A 20,875-nucleotide genomic window follows, 5' to 3' on the forward strand; every position below is an offset into this window, starting at 1 on the left:
TTCTCTAGAGTCAGGAGGAATGGGAAGAAGTGGAAGGACCTCCAGATGGTGGCAACAGTGGAGCCAGGCAGGACCTGGCTAAAGTGGAGAAGCAGGAGGGCTATCTCCTGAAGAAGAGAAAGTGGCCACTGAAAGGCTGGCATAAGGTAAGATGTGAGGATTGTTTAAACTTTTATCTAATTTGGGCAAATTGTGAAGTATGCAACAGAATCTTATACTTCTTAGATGAGTACAGAAAGATAGTTATGTGCCGAAGGCATCAGACGTACAGAAGAGTGGCACTTTTTGAAGTTCGATATATTTGAAGATGGAAAGATATCATGAGGTAGAGAGTACAGTGTAAGGTTTGGTGTGAGGAAGCATGCTATTAAGGAAAGAGAAATGAATGTTTGTAGAATTAAGGAGGTGAAGCAAATGTAGTAGCAACATTCCTAAATATATGAAACATACAGAGCAACAATGAATATCTAAAAACAGAGTTAATGTAAGATGGCATTGGCAGTAAATACTGATTATGGCTGACTGTGTAGCCAGTGGACCTTTTTTTGATGCTGTTTAGCAACAAGTTCTGATATAAATATTACTCGACTGGCTGGGATTGGAATGGAAAGAACTTCTCATCCGTTGACATTTTTTTCTTTCTTTGATGTTTTATTGAAATTGTAAATATCAGTAATAGTCTAAGCCACCCTTCATCTTAATTATACTTGCTTGCTACCTGCATTCCACAGTCTTCCTTTGTCATCTTGCTGTTATAGTTCCCTCTTAGTCCTTGTCCTCTTCACCCTTACCTAACTTCTCAGTAATGCTTCTTCACTTAGTCCTTAACTTCCTACATATTCCTTTCTTCCTATTACCCTCCCAGTGTCTCCTTGCCATGCTCTGCATCCTCTGATATAATCCCCCTTCCCTCTATTTTTCCACCTGGTCCCTTTTGTAGTGTGCTCTCCTCAACTTGTTCATCCTTTCTTTGACTTCTGTTAGTCAGAATCTCTTTTTAGCCTGAATACCTGTACACCTTTGTGGTCTTTTAGCTTTTCACATCCCCCCTGCTCCCAAACTCTCCATGCCTTGCCATACCTGCCTAACTGTTGGGAATGCCCAGAACTTTGTTGAACTTCTCCATGTATCTAGCATGTCCTTTCTCCTTTGAATCTTTTCTAGTGTCTGGTACCACTTGTGCTGAAATCCTGTGTGGCTTGTAAACATTTTTCCCAGAAAGTTTCAGCTGTTTCATTACTTTCCACACTTCTTTTCATTTCTCTGGTCATATCTTCAGTGATAGTGCAGTACTCCAATCCTGCCTCCTCTACATTCTTTAGGAGATTCTTATGGCAGTCCTTATCCATATACTTGTACATCTTTCCCTTTTTACCCTTCATTTGGTCCATTCATTAATGAGTTCTATATTCCAGATAATGTTCCCATTCTCAAAGGTGTTGCAGAAGTCCTTCCGCTCCAACGTAAACCTCATCCACGTCACTAACTGCTTCACCTAACAAGTCTCACTCTTTTTCTTTCTGTGGCTCTCGGTTTTGACTGTCTACTTTAAAACTTTCTGCTCCAGCTTGTTCTTTCCTAAATTTCTCCTTGTCCTCTTTTGCCCCATCATGTCATTGACAGGTATCTTTGCCATGTCCAGCAGTGCATCTCTCTCTCTCTCTCTCTCTGTCTTGTTTTCGTGTAGGTACTAAAACCTCAATTCTCCTGCCCTTCTTCCTTTCTGTCTTTCTCATATTTTCACATTATACACCTAATGTGACAGCGTAAACATACTTCTTAAATCATGGCATCCCACATCCCCCTTACTCTCCATCCCTCTCCCAACTTTTCTTTACTTACCTTTGGCCTCCTTGATTTGCATATATAAAGCCATTAGGTTTTTCCACTACAAACGTATCCATCTGTAGACACATATTTTATTATGTATAATGCTTTAGAAAAGATTTTCTCCTTAACCGTCCACTAGCATGCTCCTTGACAGTTTGGTAAGCACTTTCTCTACCTGTTTTAATTCTTTTAGCTCTTTTGTCATTCCCCTTTAGTTTAACTCTGCCATCCTTTATCCCTTCCCCAGTTTCGATCACAGATGTTTCAGAGCAATTTACACTCTATATAGACCACACTTTCCCCAACCTTCATGTTTCATGCCGTTATGTCTTCTTAATATTTAAACTTTCAAACTATTTCCCACATTCCCTGTTCCATAACTTAGTGGAGGTCTTCTTTCACCTTCTCCATCATCAGCATAAATAATCTATAAACATATGAAAACATTTTACAGATTTCACCCACCTCCATTATTTTAACTGCTGGCGCCTCCATAACTACAATAAGTAACAGGGAATAACAGGCATGCCTGACTTCTTCTACCCCTGTTTGTCTCGCATTAACTGTGCAGGACTCTAGTAACAATTTATTTACTATTTGTTTTAGTTTGGAAGGTATACTAGTTCAGATAAGTTTTTCTTTAGCCAATTAAAAAGAAGAAGCATACATTAACAGTGAGATGCAGTTCTTTTCGCAACATTTCTTTACATTTTAGATGAACCAAGTTAAGAGTACATTTTCACTCTGAGAACACAGGCAGACTCAGAACCACTTTAGCCGTATTATAAAACATAAACAGTGGTAGCAGTTATAGAGAAGTTCTATGGAGTAGTTCAGTCTTTGAAGGATGAGGTAGAGATGAGGTGATTGGATTACCACAGATGAGTTGAAGTTATGTTAGGCTGTAAAATAACATTGTGGGACAGTGCACACTCATTTGCAGGTATTAGTCGGACGTGGATGTGACAGACAGCATTTACTTAAAGCAGTTACAACTGGGCTTAGTTTTTTAAAACACTTTGAGGCTGATTCTGAAAGTGGTTATGGTGGTTTTTGATGCTAGATTATGTAGCAAAAAGTTCCACAGTATGGGTTCTGATATGGAGAAGGCATATTACTTGGAGATCAGGTGGTGTAGGGGTTAGTAAAAGTTGAATAAGTTGTTATTGTTCTTTGGTGTTTTTTTAGGAGTTTGGCATTAAGATTAGGACAGTGGTTGAAGAGTGTGGTTACTGTAATGTGCTGGTACTGGAGTATAAAATCGGAGGATTGTTATAACAATGCTCATTTTGGATGAAGCACACAGATGGCATCAGGCTGTCTTTACGTACATCTGAAAATGTTAAACAAGTTAAGATGGCGTGCAGGGGAAGGTTTATCATTCACGTACATCTGAAAATGTTAAACAATGAGTTACAGATGCCGTGCAGAGCATAGTTTATCATTTACGTACATCTGAAAATGTTAAACAATGAGTTACAGATGCCATGCAGGGCATAGTTTATCATTTACATACATCTGAAAATATTAAGCAGTGAGTTACAGATGCTGTGCAGGGTATAGTTTATCATCAGTAAGGACAAATTCAGTAAGAAATGTTTAGATTCTTTTGGCAGATGGTGTTTGAGTTTGTTTATTACTTTCATTTGCCCCTAGAACTTGCAAATAGTCTTATCAACATGGGTTTTTAAGTAGAGGAAGGGATCTTTCCACAGACCTATATATTTGAACAGGTGAAATTTTTCTGTAATAGTGCCTGTAGCAGAGAGGATGTTAACTTTTTTTATCCTGGCTAGATAATTTTTTAGTAGTGTACCAACGAGCACATGTATTGTTTTAGAGTAATTTATTGTTAACAGCAGAGATGTTGCCATCACTTTCAGCTTTATTGTTTTTTCTTTCTTTCTTTGTTTTTGTAGAATAACTCAACTGTTTGATGTCCTTCTATTCCCATGTTGCAGTATTCTACATATGGGTTTACTCTTCTTGTCTTGCTTAAGTACGGCCAGTATACAAAGGTTTTTAGTCCCTCTGAGGTGCGTGTGGCGTCTGACGTGGCCAAGGGAATGTGGGCCATAAAAGTGACGTCAGTATGCACCAGCTCTCAGAACTTTTCAGCCGCCAATCATACACCAGGTGTTACCACTACCGCTGATGTTGGATTCTACTAAAATCAGATAGGTACCCTGTTGGGGACCTTTTCAATCCTTCTTTAAACTTGTATTGCCTGTTAACGTCATCCAGAAAGGGGAAGTGTCACTGCGGCCGCCAGATCCCCCACAAGGATGACCACAATAAGTGCCTTTTCTGTTTGGGACAGACGCACGACCACAAGGCCTGCTCTGTTTACCAGGCATTGTACCTAAGACCCTCTGCAGCTGCTTGCATCGGAGCAGGTCCTGGTGGTGATCACTAAGGCCAAAAACACTACATGTGTGGGTCCAGACAGTAACCCGGGATGCCTTTTACATAGCTTGAAATATGACCTATCAGGACCACTTAAGTCACTGTTCAGCTGTTGCCTCAAACAGTCTTTGTACCACAAGAATGGAGGACTGCAACAGTTATTGCACTTCATATGGATGGACCATCATCCAACCCCTGAAACTACAGACCTATAAATCTAACTAGTCTGATATGCAAAGCCATGGAACGAATTGTCATGGAAATGATCAACAAAGACATACATAGACAGCCGTCAGACACTAGACGTAACCCGGTTTGGCTTTGTTAAGGGAAGGTCATGCTTACTAAACCTAGTGGAATTATTGGTGGAGAAGATCACCAAAGCAATGGATGAGGAAAAAATGATGCATACTGCTTTCCTGGACCTGGATAAGGCATTCAATGCAGTACCCCACTCAGATATAGTTGACAGACTCACCAAAGTACTCATAACCCCCCACATAACTTTCAGGATTGCCAGCTGGCTGACAGACTGACAAAGTCAGGATTATTAATACCACCTCCAGTAAGAGACCAGTCACCAGCAGGGTACCTCAGGACTCTGTGCTGGGACTGCTCCTGTTTGGCATCTCCTTCAGGTAAAGGCTAATGTCAAGGGCCTTTGGCTGGCCAAGTTTGTAGATGACTGCAAATTGGGAGATATCAGCAGATTCCCCCATGACACAAACATCTTACAAGAGAGTCTTAACATAGATAAATGATTGGTGCCAAAATCATGGATTAAACTCAGTGCCAAGAAATGCATAATAGTGCCTTTTGGGAAAACTGCTACCCAGGCTAATTACTCCATTGATAAGACCCTAAGAGTTGATCCAGTAGTCAGGAATCTGGGAGCATATTTAGACAGTAATCTGTTTTTTGACCAACATGTGGCCAAGATAGTAAGAACACCATTTTATATCTTCCACCTTATAAGGGAGGGCATGGCATGTGGGTCTAGGTATATAGACTTTAGACCTTGTTCAATTTCCTTATGCTCACGTACATCATGGCATTTGTGTTAGTGCCTGTAGCAGAAGGGATGTTGACATTTTTTGGCTGTCTCTGTTAGAATACAGTCAGGTTGCTGTCCTTAGGGATTGCTGCTATGTGCTTGGTTTCTTGTTGGAGGTTAAAGCAGCACTGATTGTGCTTTTCAGCCGTACCGCTCTATGGTAAAGCGATGCTGCAGCCTTCTGGTTTTGGCTTTGTAGCTGTCAGGGAAATGTCTCACAAACTACACACCAGAACCTGCCCTATACGAATCACCTTAAAGCCCTATCTCTATAGTTTTGTCTCATAATGGTTATTGAGAAGCAATCTATGTCTGTCATACAGGGCATTCTCAGATTCAGCTCTGATGGACCTTTTGTACATCTGGAAAATGAACAGCATGTGTCTGGGTAATCTGGATAGCAGAAGTGAAAATTGTCTGTGGGGAACATGCTCAAGAGTGCTTCTGGGTTGTTATTGTGCAGGTGCACATACTGAAGGTAATGGCCCACATTACCTTGACTCCATATAGTGGTATGTATAGGTTAGGCTGGTGAAACTTGGGCAGAATCACTTGTAGTGTGATGGCTTCAGTTAGGTCTCTCTTAACCTTAGGTCTTATAATTCAGAGGGAGGAGGGAGTAGAGATGGCTGAGGTTAGCAGGAATTCTGGGCCAAAAAATGTACAGTAACTTCCTGGTAAGTTAGTAAGTCCTGATTTTGTGGACAGTGATTTTGCATCCTTTGGGACACTAGCAGGCTTTAAGCATGCAAGCTATAATAGCAGACATGCTGCTGTGGGTTTGGGAGTGATATCAAGTGGCTGGGTTTGTAGGCAATTGCTAGGAGAGAGTCCCCAAAAATGACATCAAACATGTTAAGAATTGCATAAATCAGGTGGATAAGTTTGGTGACCTGATGCATTTCACTTATTTTTAGCTAATGGTGATATGCATTTAAGAGAAATAATGAGCTATATTGCCCATATTTTTACTAGACTTATTTTATTGTCACAAGCATTCTATAATTTGTCACTTGAATGTATCACTGCTAAGGCCATCCGTCTACCATTCTGCATGAAAATAACATGATGCTGAAAACGTGTTTGTGTCAGCCTCCTGCACTGTCCTTCGTATCAGCATTTCATTCCTTGAGCTGAATTTTCTAGGGCAGAATGATAGCATGGTTTATAAGAGCACTAGCTGGTCTGCATTACCTTAAATGGAAAACACATGCAAATGCTTTACTTTGTTTTACTAACCTAGAAACATTACATTTGTTTTGTATTGATATTATACATGCACAGCTGTTTACACTTTTATGCTTACTTCAGTACACTTCTGCAGTATTGGTAGGTAGGGAAAATGATGAAATCTTTGTGCCACGTAATGAACTCAGATAAACAGGATATTAAAGTGATTGCACAAACCTGGCAGTAAAACATTTTTCTGTTGACCTAATTCTAGCTTCGGCTTCTCAGCCATTGTTCTTGAAGGGCATTTCAAAATGTGCTGGATACAGATGTTTAAGGTTATGCTTGGGTACAGATGTTTAAGGTTATGCTTGGGTACAGATGTTTAAGGTTATGCTGGATACAGATGTTTAAGGTTAAACTGATGTTATTTCTGACTGGTGAGCAGGATGACGGAACTTGGGTACTAATTTCAAGCTCAGTTAATCTTCCTAAAGTGGCATTGTTATCTTTTTTGTAGCTTATTGAAATGTATTTGCTACTCTTTGCTGCTGAATTACTTAAGACACGTAGACAGGCACCTGTTTACATTCTCATAGTATATCCATTTTCAGTTTTGCTTCATGATGTTGTGTCATTTACAGAATCCTATTCATGTCATCTGTCTGAGCTTACTTGTTGGTACCTAGAGCCTCTTGTCAGATATGATCCGGAAAAACTAATGATCCAGCTTCAAACCCGTGTAAGTGATTTCCTCCCATAATGCACCTGGGTGTGAAGCTTCCCCAGATATTTTTTGTTGCTTATTGTTCAGAAGTGGTCATGACTCTGTGCTAAAGCTAAGTGCTCCACCTCTATATTTTTTGTGGTTTATTGCTATATTCTTTACTCATTTGGCAGCTTCTGTTCTGTTATTGAATTCTTATTACTTCTTTTTCTTTCAGCTCCTTTAGATTAATTTTTAGTAGTTTTTCACTTTCCTCAATCATGAGCTTTAGGCCTGCCTGCTTTTATGTTAAAAAGAAAAGACTGTTTTGTCTTATAGTAGTTGCTGATTTTGCCTTCGTGGAGTGTTAGTTAATTCCTTCCTTCTGTATACAAGACCCTGTTACTCCGAGGTAGTTTCAGTCAGTGCTATTTAGTCAATGTTTTACTGTATTCAGTGTTGTTTATTGTGCCTGCTGTTTTTCTGTGGATTTGATTCCAAGGATAGGGAATGCCTGCAGTGTAGGCATAAGATCCCCCCGCAGGATTTGCACAACAAGCATATGATTTGTTTTGGATGGTGGAACATTTAGCTGCTGGTCGCTCCATCTGTAAGGCATTTGGCCAGCATGCTTTGTCTGACAGGAGAAGCAAATTTGTCAGAGAAGTCTTACTGCTTCAGGAGTCAGAGACACAAAAAACATAGAAAAGACAGAGATGGCCAAGGAAAAGACAAAGACAGGTCCAAAGGTAAAGACAGGAATCTGGACCCAAAGAAGAGGTGGTCTGAAGAATTCCCCAGTGCAAGCCTGTCGAAAATAGCTAGGTCAGAACTGACTACTATTTCTGCTCCAACATCCCCTTCATTAGCACCCCCCTTTGAGCTGATTGTTATCAAGTATAAATCCCCTAAACATGTAGTTTGAGGCACTTCTTTAGAGAAAGGGCATTTAAGACTTCCTTTCTGCCCTCCATCTCAGTCATCCATCATGTCCTTTAAGTTAATGACAAGTGCTTGTGACATGGGTTTGGATTGTATAATGAAGGCTTTCATCAAGACTCAGAAATGGGTGTTCTTCCTTCCCCCTCCACTCCAAGTGTGGAATGGATTGATCCCTCATCCCCTTTCTAGCTCCTTCCTTGGTCTGACTGTTGGATCTACAGAGGAAATGCTCCCTAAGGGTTAAATGAGATGACTGCAACAGTGAATACACTCGAACATCTACATTTATGGTAAGTGTACACAACTGTACTTTATCTGGGTATACTCTCTGCCCTGAGGCTGTCTTTTAGGTGGTGACAATGTCCCTGCCTTCTGCTCTGAGCCCTTTGAATTTGAATGGGTCCCAGTCTCAATATCAACACTTTAGTGCTGTCCTCTGACCCATCTCTCATAGTGCTGTTTCCGGTATCAAAGTCATCAGCAGTTGAGGGAATGGTGGTAATCCTTTCCACTGGTCAGTCTTCTCTGTCTGTTTCAGGGATGCTTTTGTTGAGGCTGCCTATCTTTTTTGCAGAAGGAATAGTACCAGCACTCAACCAGTGCTCATCAGATCAGGCAGATGTTATTTCAGCCTTCAAGGCTATGAGGAGGATCATATCCTCTCTTCCCAGAGTTGCAACACAGATTTCCTCAGTGTTGGTCCCTTCCTCGGACACCTTTCTATCTTTGTCTGGACCCTCTCATACTTCACAGGACCAGAGCTAAACTGATGCCCTTAAAAGAACTGCCAGAGTGCAGGACCAGTCTTCAGATGACTCAGATTCACCATTACATGAGGCTTCCAGGAAGAGGACATGTAAGAGGAGACACATAGACTCCACATCGGAGTCTGCAACTTGAGACACTGAATCAGAAGATTGAGAGGGATACCGTCAGTCTCCTCAGGAGTATCTCGCATTTTGTGAGGTCTTGGAGCTCAAGTGGCAGAGGGGAAATTGGCCCACAGACCCACCCTGTCTTGACGAGCTGGTCCTTTTTGAGGCATATGGTTCGGCTCCTTCTACTTCTTGGGTGGTCTCTCTGGCAGACCACCTTATTGACTTGGGCATCACCCTGGACCCCTTGTTAGGTAGTAGCCTGAGGCTTTGGAGAGCATACCAAGCAAACCTGACAAGATTATTCAGTTCCCCAAGAACAAGCCCTTTTGGTCCACGAACCGCTTGGTGGATTCAGTCATTATGGCAGCAGCTACTAAGAAAAAGATAACAGATGATACAGCCACTGTCTGTCCACCCAACAAGGAGACCAGGACGATGGCCAGGTAGGGAAGTGGGTATGTTCTTTAGTCACATTTGCTTTGTCAGCTTTGAACTACACCTTTCACATGGCCCGATCTCGAAGAGATCTGGTAGAACAAGCATTAACCACCTACTACTGATTTTAAAAAGTGTCTAGGTACTATATTTAATATTACCAGTCTCGCCCATGCGGCTCTTATATAATGCAGGTGATGGTGCAGCAAGAGAGGTGGGTTACAGGAATCACCTTGAGGCGGCAGACCAGGCTTTGTCTCAGTGACTTAATGAATTATTTCAAATCATCTTATAGAAATGCCCCTTGTGATGGTTCTTCCTTCTTTGGTCCATTAGTCAAAGAGAGAATGCGACAGTCTGGACATGACAGAAAGATGATGAACTTATAACAGGCACCAAAACAGGTGCAAGTCCATATGGTTTATAAAATCCTGGTGTCAACCCCTTGAGTCCTGCTCTGGCAGGGCCGGCTGTGGCAGAGGCAGACCCTTTAATGGACACAGACCCAGAGGTCATGGAGGACCGCAGAATCAAAGATATCTGGTCCTTTCCCTGTCTGGCAGCCTAATGATCCATGAAGGGTTGCCCATCTCCTCCCTCAGAGGTATTTAGGGGCTTCTTATTTCTGTATCTGCCTGTGTTGATGGCCATTACACAGGATTCATGGGTCAGAATAATAATATTCAGAGGCTGTTGCAGACCCTTTTCCCATAGCTCCTTCAACAAAAATGCTGCTTTCAGATGTACCACCCAAGCAGCAAGAAACAGCCAGAAGACGGATCTTCTCACTCTTCTTCAGGAAGGAGCTACTGAAGAGGTCACACTGGACTAGAAAGGGTCAGGTTATTATTCCTGGTTCTTTTTGGTTCTGTAGAAAAAAGGACCCAGGCCTATATTGGACCTAAGCAAACTCAACCAGTATGTCAAAAAAGACCCAATTGAAGGTGGTCATGGTGGAAGCAATATTACCTTGTTTGCAGGCAAATGATTGGATGTGCCCAAATGACCTTCAGGACACTTACCTCCACATCAAGATTGCAAGAGAGTCCAGGAAGTTCCTGGTGTTCCATCTGGGAGCCTGTCACTTTCAGTTCATAGCCCTTCCCGTCAGTCTCACCAAAACCCCATGGTTGCTCAACAAGTGCATGTCTATGGTAGCAGCACACTCGAGGCTGCTCAAAATCAGAGCTTTTCCATACTTGGATGGCTGGCTCCTCACTGCCACATCAATGGAATCTCTTCTTTATGTCAGGGATTACTTTCTCCCACTTTGCCTGTCCTTGGGAATTTCTGTCAACTATGAGAAGTCCCAGCTACAGCCAACACAAAACATTCAGCTCACTGGCTGCCTTCTAGACACCAGGTCCAGTTCATTATCTCTCCTCTCACTGGCTCCCTTCTAGACACCAGGTCCTGTTCATTATCTCTCCTCTCACTGGCTGCCTGCTAGACACCAGGTCCTGTTCATTATCTCTCCTCTCACTGGCTGCCTTCTAGACACCAGGTCCTGTTCATTATCTCTCCTCTCACTGGCTGCCTTCTAGACACCAGGTCCTGTTCATTATCTCTCCTCTCACTGGCTGCCTTCTAGACACCAGGTCCTGTTCATTATCTCTCCTCTCACTGGCTGCCTTCTAGACACCAGGTCCTGTTCATTATCTCTCCTCTCACTGGCTGCCTTCTAGACACCAGGTCCTGTTCATTATCTCTCCTCTCACTGGCTGCCGTCTAGACACCAGGTCCTGTTCATTATCTCTCCTCTCACTGGCTGCCTTCTAGACACCAGGTCCTGTTCATTATCTCTCCTCTCACTGGCTGCCTTCTAGACACCAGGTCCTGTTCATTATCTCTCCTCTCACTGGCTGCCTTCTAGACACCAGGTCCTGTTCATTATCTCTCTTCACCAGACAGACTTTGATCTCTAAAGTTTGCAGTCTGTAATCTTTCTAGAGTTTTATCTCCTCCAGCAGTTCTTGTTCTGCTCACTGTAGGCCTCATGGCTTCCACTGTTCTAATGGTGCACCTAGTCCAGTTCCACATGAGGATCTTGCAGTGGCTGCTCAAGGCTCAGTGGTCACATCTGAACTACACTGTGTTGTTGCCCATCCAAATAAAGAATCTCTGCACAAGTCAGCTTCAAGGCTGGCTGACCTCCTCCCTTTTATTACAAGAGCGACATTTCCTTTTGCCCTCACCTTTAGCCATAGTTACCACAGACACCTCATCCCTGGGTTGGGGCACATTATCAGTAGTAAATGGTCCAAGGTACATGGTCAGGTCAGGAGCCCAGACAGCATACCGCTGTCCTGTAGATGAGGCAGTCCTTCTAGCATTGCAGACATCACAGGAATACTTGCCTTCAGGGGTAATTTCCATCCAGTCAAGCAACATGAGAATAGTTTGGTACATCAACAAGCAGGGAGGAGCCAGGGCCTACCTCTTATACTGAGAAGCCATGAGAGAATGGTAATGAGTGATCATTACACATTATTTCTTGGTAACAACTCACATTCCTGGGAAAGCCAGCAGTATTGCTGACAGGCTCAGTAGATCAATTCTCCTGCCTTATGAGTGGTTTGTCAATTCACAGGTGACTCACCAAATCTTCCAATGCTGGGGCTGTCCCTGCTTTGACCTTTTCTCCTGCTTAGCAAACACCAAATGCAGCAATTATTTTGCCCCAGTTTCCCCAAAGGGGCAGTCCCTGAGAGGTTCTGTGGTAAGACAGTGGCCAGCCGGGCTCCTTTATGTCTTTCCTACTCCCACTGACATCAGAATTTATACAGAAAATGATCAGATGCAAAGTCATGGTGATTTTCTTCACTTAATACTAGTAGTCCCAGGCAAATTTGGCTTCCCCTATTCTGGTCTCACGTCAGGGAATCCCTTTTGGATTTGATCCCAAGGAAGGATTTTCTTTCCCATCCCTCCGGGTTGCCTCACCCAGATCTCCTGACCCTCAAGTTAACCACATTGTTTCTGCAGTTCCAGTAACAGTCGTACACCATTCATTGTCTGATGAGCTGGTTCATATAGTTTCTGCCTCCCAAAAGGACTCTTCTCATAGGGTTTACAAGAGCAAATGGGCACATTTTGCTACTTGAGCTTCTGCAGAGTGGATAAATCCATTGAGTGCTTCCATTCCACAGGAGCTTTTCTTTATTTTGGAACTATTTTCTTTGGGTTCCAGTTGCTCAACTATTAAGGTTGCACTATCAACAATCGTTCATTTTCACCAAGGCTGTGATTCTCCTTCATTCGCTCTCAGAGGTCTTGCAAGGCCTGTCTTCAGGGTATGTTTCTGCTTCATATACCAATCATGGAACCAGATCCAACCCCCCCCCCCCGTGATCTCAGTTTTGAGCTGGAAGCTTTAACAAAGGCTCCATTTGAGCCAGTTTCCTGTCTTGCAAAACTTTATTTCTGATGGTGATAACATCAGCAAGGAGAATGTGTGAGTTACATGAACTGTCACCTTCTCCATCTTATTTAGTATTTTCACAAAGACAGGGTCTCCTTGTATAGCCTCCAAATGGTAAGAAAGCCAGGATATTGGAGAAAGCAAGTAGAATCTGAATGCTATCTGGTTTTGGCTCTCAGCTTTTAAGGGTAGGCATATAAGTCCAAGGTGCTCAGCCTGCAAATGTGAGGAGGAGCTCTATCCTTTACAGCTGGTGAGGGTGAGGTTCACTTCTGCTAGAACAGGAAAAATCAGCAGCTACCCCCCCCCCCCCCCGACTCCTCCACCGACCCAAATAACCTTAAAGACGATATGGTAGGTGAGGATAAGCGATTACTGATAGGACCCTAGATCCTTATAGAACTGTTATTTGAATGGTGCCTGAAAATCAAAATTCTAGTTGCCAGATTTCATTAACAAGCCTTTTCCTTTTGAATGTCAGTTCCTTGTTAACCTAATGTGGGAAGTGGAAAACAGTGCTACCAAAGTGGTTTGTTAGTCCCTATAGCCTTCCGATGCTGCTTCAGCTGACAGTTTTCTTCCTATTATGTAGTGTTGTGTGGGGGATGAATATCTGTAGATAGGCTGACATTTGTTTATTGGGAGCAGGTACAGTGCAGTACTGTCAAGCATCTGAGGACTGGACATTAGTTTGACAGAGTTTGGCCACTCTTGTATCCAAGAGTCTCCCTCACAGTTTAATTGTAGGAAATTTGTCAGTGATGCCTGAAAATCTTTTAGGAAAGACCATTTTAAATAGCGAGTAGAGGAAATCCCCTATCCCCAAAAGAGGTATGTAGAGTTGCTTGGTATAGCACAACCCATGGGTTCATTCTTCCTGTGGTGAAACCTTTTAAAGGTGCATTCAGTAGCGCCTTCTGGGAGGTCATCAGCCAGGCACTGAGCAATAGCAGTGTGTGTATAACAAACCATTGGCAGACCTGCCTTTCATGTTGTTGAAAGGTGCAGGATAGTCCATGTTAGTGCTGTGTCTAAATGCTTTTCTCAAAAGTAGAAACTTGAATACGCTGAGATGGAAAAGTTATACATCTTTCACCATTGAGCGTAAGGACAATGAGTTATCAGAATAGTATGGTACAATAGCAGTGGAATAGCTTTTGAAAGCTGAACTGGTTAAGGACATTTCATTTGTTTCCCTAAAAGGACAAATAAGCAGACTTGGCTAAGACTGCTAAAAAGTAGGCAAGCACATTTATTTCTTTACTTACATAAACATGTATTTCTATTTGCTGAGTAGGATAGAACTATTGAACAAAAAATCCATTTTCAGAGACAACCTGGGGAAGAAGTTCCAGGTACAAATAAAAGTACTACGTAAGTAAAGAGTATAATAGTGTATATACATTAAACATTGACAAGTTCAAGTATTTAGAGCTTGTACATACTAGCATAATTCAGGTACTTACAGTATATACCAACTGGCAGGTAAAGTACAAGTTATTCAGTTTGTCAGAAGATGAGATATGTAACAACAATTTAAGCGAGAAAGCTGTAAAGGATAGTAGAGTAAGGAGTTAGGATAGCCATGTGTACAGCTAGTTAGATGTTGGATACATTTTTAGTTTGTAAAGAAATACAGTTTTGACACATTTTTTTCTCTTAGGCTTGGTGGAAAAGAGTTCCATAATTTGGCTACTTGTACTGAGCATAAGGAAACGCTGTAATGATTTTCTGATTTAGTTACTTCCAGACATAGCCGGCCTTAGGCATAGGCCAACTAGGCGGCCGTCTAGGGCGCCGCTGTAACAGGGGCGCTTTTCTAGTATTTATTTGGTGTAGGTAGACCAGGATGGGGGCACCTGGGTGGTGTGTGTGGGTGGGCGCCGTGGAGCCCTTTTGCGTAGGGCACCAGCTGACCTAAGGCCGCTGCTGCTTCCAGAAGGTTTTAACTTTGTGATCTTAGGTTTCTGGTTTGATAACTTTTGATGATTATAGCATTAATTGTTAGGCATTTAATATTATTTTTAATTGGCTGAATGTTAGTGTGTTTTAATTCTTTCCATGTAATCGTTAGAAGAACTGTACAGTGATGGGTTTATTAGAAACACTAGCTGCATTTTGACAAATGTTGTTGTACATTTGCTCTAACTTTAGTATTTTGTCTTTTTGGAATATTGTTCACAATTGAGAATGACATAGGAGGCTTGGTATGAGTAAAGATTCAACTATATTTAGCAATAATATTGAGTTAAGTAGAATATGGCTTTGTAAAGCATGTCACATTTGATGTTTTTGGTTATGGCATAGTCTGGTTTTATCTAGCAGATGACTCTCAAAAGCTTTGGATGAATAACTTGCTTGAGAACTAGTATTGTTAAGAGAGGTGATTGAAAGGTTTAAGATTTGTCTATTAGTGGTTCCAGACTCAAATGCAAACAAATTAGTGTGTTTGACATTTAGCAGAAGTTGTGAGTTGGTTAGTACGTGATCTTATTTCTAGAAAGTTTGTTGACTAGAGTATTGCAATTGGTTAACATTGTGTGCTGAGGAGGTAAGGGCATAGTCATCTGCATATTGTACTAATTTATGATTATCAGTCACTGACAGAGCTGTTAAATAGGATGGGTCCTGGCTAGATAAATGTATAACACTGTAGTCACCTGTTCTACAGCTGCTGGTTTGTGATCCATCTTAAGACGATAAACTTAGTCAAGGACCCAGCCTTACCCTGATGGTGTAAAAGTCAAACTTTCCAGTGCCTCTTTAAGCAAGAATAGTCTGTTTGAGGTACCCTCTCAAGAAATTTTCAAGAAACTTGAGCAAAAAGTTAAAAAACACTGTCAGTGAAACTCAAGTACTCTAGGACTTACCCTTCAAGGCCTGCATGAATCTGATTAAATAGTTGTAATACAGAGTGTAGTGACAACATTAGAAGAAGCAGTAGCCTTTAAGGGAGAGGAAATCAGAGTCTTGTCTCCATCAGAAACCCAGACCGGGGAAGGGGGGCATGTCCCCTAATAATTACAGTAAGAGCAGTGCCAATCTGCTGTCATACCCAACTTCTCCCCACCGCCTCTCTCACAATATTATTATTAGAAGGAGTTTATCTTTTCTGGCAGAAGTGGCTTCCCCAACATCAGAAATGTAGGTAATAACGGTGGTGTCAGAAGGTTATACGGTACAATGTGCTCAGTTCCCATATTTTGAAGGCATCTTTTCTGTTCCAGGGAAAAGCTGCAGTGTGCCTTGTCAGTAATTGAACAATTAATTCAGTGCCAAACAATTCAGAAAGCTTGCTTGATAGAGGAGGGAAGGAGTACTATTCCAGATTTCTTCTTATGCCCAGAATGAAAGTTTGTTGAGACTGTTCTTAGGCTTATCAAGTCTACACATATGTCTGTGACTGTGAAGGTATTCTAGATAATGATTCTGCATTCCTTGTCCCCTTTCTTACTAAAGGACATCTTCTTGATCACCTTAGACACAAACAGCCTCATACTGGAGGAGGTTTATTGCCAGTTAACCTCCTTGTTATTTCACCCTTGTGTTACACACAGTGCATTCAAGTGCCTGGTAATTGTATTTCTGCACTTAAGAATGAAGATAGTGCACATTTCCCCTTGTTTGGATGATTTCTTCACTCAGGCTGTCTTTGTTTCAGAACTACAGTGGGCCCTTTAATGAACTGTAGAAGTCAAGTTTAAACCTTGTTCAAAAGAAGAGATTTCTTGGCTGTCTTGGACACAAATTGCACATCCCTCCTCACAGTACCTCAAAGCATAGACTTCCCACACAAAACTCTAGGCTACATCTCATTTTCTAACCTGAGAATTCCAAATGCTGTCTAACATTTAGAAAACACAGTGGTACCTGAAGTCATTGGAACCAAAACGTCCCTAGCCTTTCTTTGATCTTTACACTAGTGAGTCAATGGTGATACATGCAGATTTCATTAAACTAAGGTCCCCATTTCATCCCCAGTATCAGACAAGATACTGCCAGTAGATGCATCAGACTTTGCTTGGGAGACACACTCTGGTTAGCTCTTAGTTCAAGGCCAGAAGTACAAGGAACAAAAGTTCAGTGCTCCAGTATGAAAGAGATGATGGATGTCTGTTGTGCCATTAGGATTCCATTCATTGCTGAAGCCAAGAGACATGCTCATAGTGACAAACATAGACATCCAGAAGGGGCATTCCTTCCTTCTGTGCAAACTAACTGTGGTAGTCTGGAAACAAGTAGCAAATTATATAGAAATGTTCACACTCATCACAGAAGTTTGAATATAAGGCCCTGAAGTCATTAGTTCATCTTCTTCCACCAGTAGGACTTAAACTCCCATTTTTAGTCAGCTTGGCATCTAAAACATTTCCAGGTTCTAACTGCTGTCCCTTACCCATAATGCCATGCATTCTGATCTCCTTTAAGTATGCATTTTGCCACAAAAGCATGTATCTACATAAAAAGCCACAGGTTAATTTAGCATTTCTTTATATGAGGAATTTATTTTCATTTGTGGATTTTCCTATTTGTGTTTGCTTTTTGTGGTCTGCACCACTCTGGTCAGATCTAGCCTTTGTAATGGCTTTTTTTACTAGTTGCATTTCTCTTTGCCCTAGACTTTGGTGTTTGTGACACACAGGTGACCTTATATCCCTGGATAAGCACCAGTTCAACATTGTAAAAGGAAGATCATGCCTGCTTAACCTGGTAGAGTTCTTTGAAAGGGTTACTGAGGCTATGGATAAGCAGTATAGAGTCCACACTGCTTATCTGCACCTTGCTAAAACCTTTGACACTATCCCCTACACTGTGATTATTAACAAAGCCTCCCAACCTAACATTAACCAATGCCATTTAGGTCAAGGGTATTTGCTGTAGACAGAAGACTGTCACCAGCTGTGTCCCACAGGACTCTGCCCTAGGTCCTCTCCTCTTTGGTGTGTGTGTGTGTGTGTGTGTGTGTGTGTGTGTGTGTGTGTGTGTGTGTGTGTGTGTGTGTGTGTGTGTGTGTGTGTGTGTATATATATATATATATATATATATATATATATATATATATATATATATACACATATACACACAAACACACACACACATATATATATATATATATATATATATATATATATATATATATATATATATAAAATTGAAAAGCCAGTATCAAAAGACTACAAGTAACCAAGTTTGCTGATGATTGCAAATTGGAAGTGGTTATCAGATCCCCTTCTGATGCTCAAATTCTCCAGCATGGTCTGCACCAAACAAATGCTTGGTTTATTAATGTCAGGCTAACTCCCAAGACCAAAAAATGCAGCATAGTTTAATTTAGTGAATCTATCATCAATCCTTCAAATCATATAGGTTCATAGGTGCAAAGGTAAGTACTAGGCTAGCGGCCTTTGTGGACCATTTTAAACCTAGCCAGTTTCCCTTTTGGAGCTTGAATTAACCTATCCCATTTGGTGTTAGATTGTTGTTACCCATCCCATGGTCGATAATTATATATTATCCATAGTGAGAATAACTTGGATCATATCATAGATAAGTTGAGGGGACCAATGCAAGGGCAAAGCATTCAAGAGTATGCCACAAAAACATATATCTACATAAAAAAACTCAGGCTCGTTTAGCATTTCTTTAAATGAGGAATTTTTTTGCACTTAAATATGGACATTGATGAGCTTTGTTTTTTGTGCATGGGAAGTCTGTTCCAGATCAGTGGTATCCTCTGAGATATACCTGTCCCTCCAAATCATATCATTCTGCTGATGTTACAGAAGAGGTTTAGATACCTAGAGCAGGTGTTTCTGATGCTATTTGATTTGTTGATGTGCATTTATTCCATCAGTATTGGGTCGGAGGATGTTTTGTATGCCAGACCTCTTAGCAGTCTGTAGGATACTGAGTGTAGTGACCTGGCCTTTGAGTCAGTCCATGTAGGACATATTGTTTAGGCTTTGTATCTTTTTAGTAAGGTATCTCTGTGGTCTTTCTAGTTGTTGCATGTGTCTGGACAGATACATGCCAAAGGAAGTGTTATACTCAATGATTGGCCTAATGAGGACTGAGTAGAAGAGGACAGTGACATCTCCAGATCTAGACACAATCCCTCTGTTTATAAGCTGCGCAATATAGAAGGACTTTCTTATCACAGTGGACACGTGTTGGTCGAAAATTGGGTCACTGTCCACATAAGATCCCAAATTCCTAATGACTGGGTCAGCTCTTATGGACAGATTTTCAGTGTGATAGTTCCCTGTAGTAGATGATTTCCCAAAAGATAAGGTAATGCATTTTTGGCATTTATTTTCAGTTCATGGGTTTGGCACCAGTTATTTGTTTGGGGCAAACCTTCTTGCAGGATAGCCAAGTCATTTGGTGATTCGGTGACTGCTCCTTGCTTGCAGTAATTTGCAAAATTATTCAGCAAGAGCCCTTTGGTATTGGGATTTATTTCAGAGATTCCAAACAGGACAGATCCCAGCATAGAACCCTGGAGGACTCCACTGGTGACTGGTCTCTTTGTGGAGGTAACGTCCCCTATTTTGATTTCCTGTGTCCTGTATGTGAAATAGTTGTCTATCCAATCGGTAATGAGCTATGTGGTATGTACTGCTTTTCCCTTCATCCATTGCTTTGGTAACCTTTTCAAACAAGCCCACCAGGTTGAGTAAGCATGACTTGCCCTTGATGAGTCCAACTTGTGATGGTTCCAGTGTTTGGAGGTTTCCTGTGTCCTGATTGATTAGTTCCATAACTCTTTCCATAGCTTTGCATATGAGGCTTGTCAGACGTGTGGGTCTGTAACTACCTGGTTCTGTGGAAGGTCCTCCCTTATGCAGTGGAAGGATTGTAGCTGTTTTGCATTCACTTGGTATAAAACCTCTATGGATACTAAGACTGAACAGTGTTGTTCGAGTGGGTGGATAAATCATGCTTCAGGCTATTTAAGATGTATTCGGGGATATTGCTAGGACATACTGATGCAGTATTTTTAGCTTTTGATAGCACTTTTCAGACTTGGTCTTATGTGATAGCTGGAGGTTTCAGGTATATCTTGTGGGACAGAAGGAAGGGAAAGAGGGGTAACGTTTGAGATGAATTTATCGTGGTGGTAAGAGAATTCCTCATCCTTGTACATCTTATCCCTTCTGGTATGCCATCAAAGTCAAAAGAAGTAATAGTCCCTCTTATTTCTTCCCTTATTCAGCCTATCACTGAGCATAATGCATCCTTTGGCATGCACGATGCTAGTCACCTAAATCAGTATGAGACACCACAGTGTTTCTTTAAAAAAAGATCTGAAGTCTCAGATCCCTTAACTACTGTGAAAGACTAAAAGGCCTGCCCCTCTGCTCAGTGACCTACAGACTCTTGAGGGGTGATCTCTGCTTAGCCTGCTATTTATAAATGACCCAACACTCTTTGAACTCTTTCATGTAAGTAGAACCAGTGGTAAAGCAAACACCCATTGTGGAGACCCAGAATTATACTACCACATCAGCAAAACCAGAGGATGTGACAGGTACCTAAATCCGTGTATCCTCCATTTCTGGAATAGCCTGCCCAACCCGTCAAGCAGGGAATACTTCATTTGCAACGTTTAAAACCAGTCTGGATGACTGATCACACATTTTCACCAGGGATATGTGGAGAAAGTCTACTTAATTAGGGGCATTGTTGTCTTCCACCAGTAATGAATGTTGTGAGTAAGCTTCATGATGGTCTTCTTTGGTTGCATGCTTAGTAAGAATCTGTGGACCTCAGCAGTTAATCCATTGCTGTACCTTGCTAGTTGTTAATGCTTTTAAAAAATAAACTTGTAGAGCTTCTTTCATTGCATGGTTTTGTCTATTTTGCTTCCTCTCAGAATGGAGTTTGCTATCCAGTACTCTCATTTCAGAGGCTTCTTTGTGCTTCTTTTTTGCTTAATGCATATTGTTTTGTTTTAAGATTTAGGCTTAGTCTCAGATGTTTAATCTGTAGCTGTTTTTTAAATGCAGTACATTTTGGTTGCAGGATTCTTA

The 20,875-nt window shown here is 41.5% G+C and overlaps 1 protein-coding gene across 1 annotated transcript in view; it reads left to right on the forward strand.

Moving 5' to 3' along the window:
• OSBPL7 (oxysterol binding protein like 7) overlaps positions 1–20,875 on the forward strand; it is a 1,590,705-nt gene that overhangs the window by 479,700 nt on the left and 1,090,130 nt on the right. The window contains exon 3 of the mRNA XM_044054965.1: positions 9–146. Within this exon, the coding sequence (XP_043910900.1) occupies positions 9–146 (138 nt within the window). The remainder of the gene's footprint in view (positions 1–8; positions 147–20,875) is intronic.

This window comes from Protopterus annectens, chromosome 13.part0, assembly GCF_019279795.1.
Source record: "Protopterus annectens isolate FY-2018-M chromosome 13.part0, PAN1.0, whole genome shotgun sequence".
Classification (NCBI taxonomy): Eukaryota; Metazoa; Chordata; order Ceratodontiformes; family Protopteridae; genus Protopterus; species Protopterus annectens.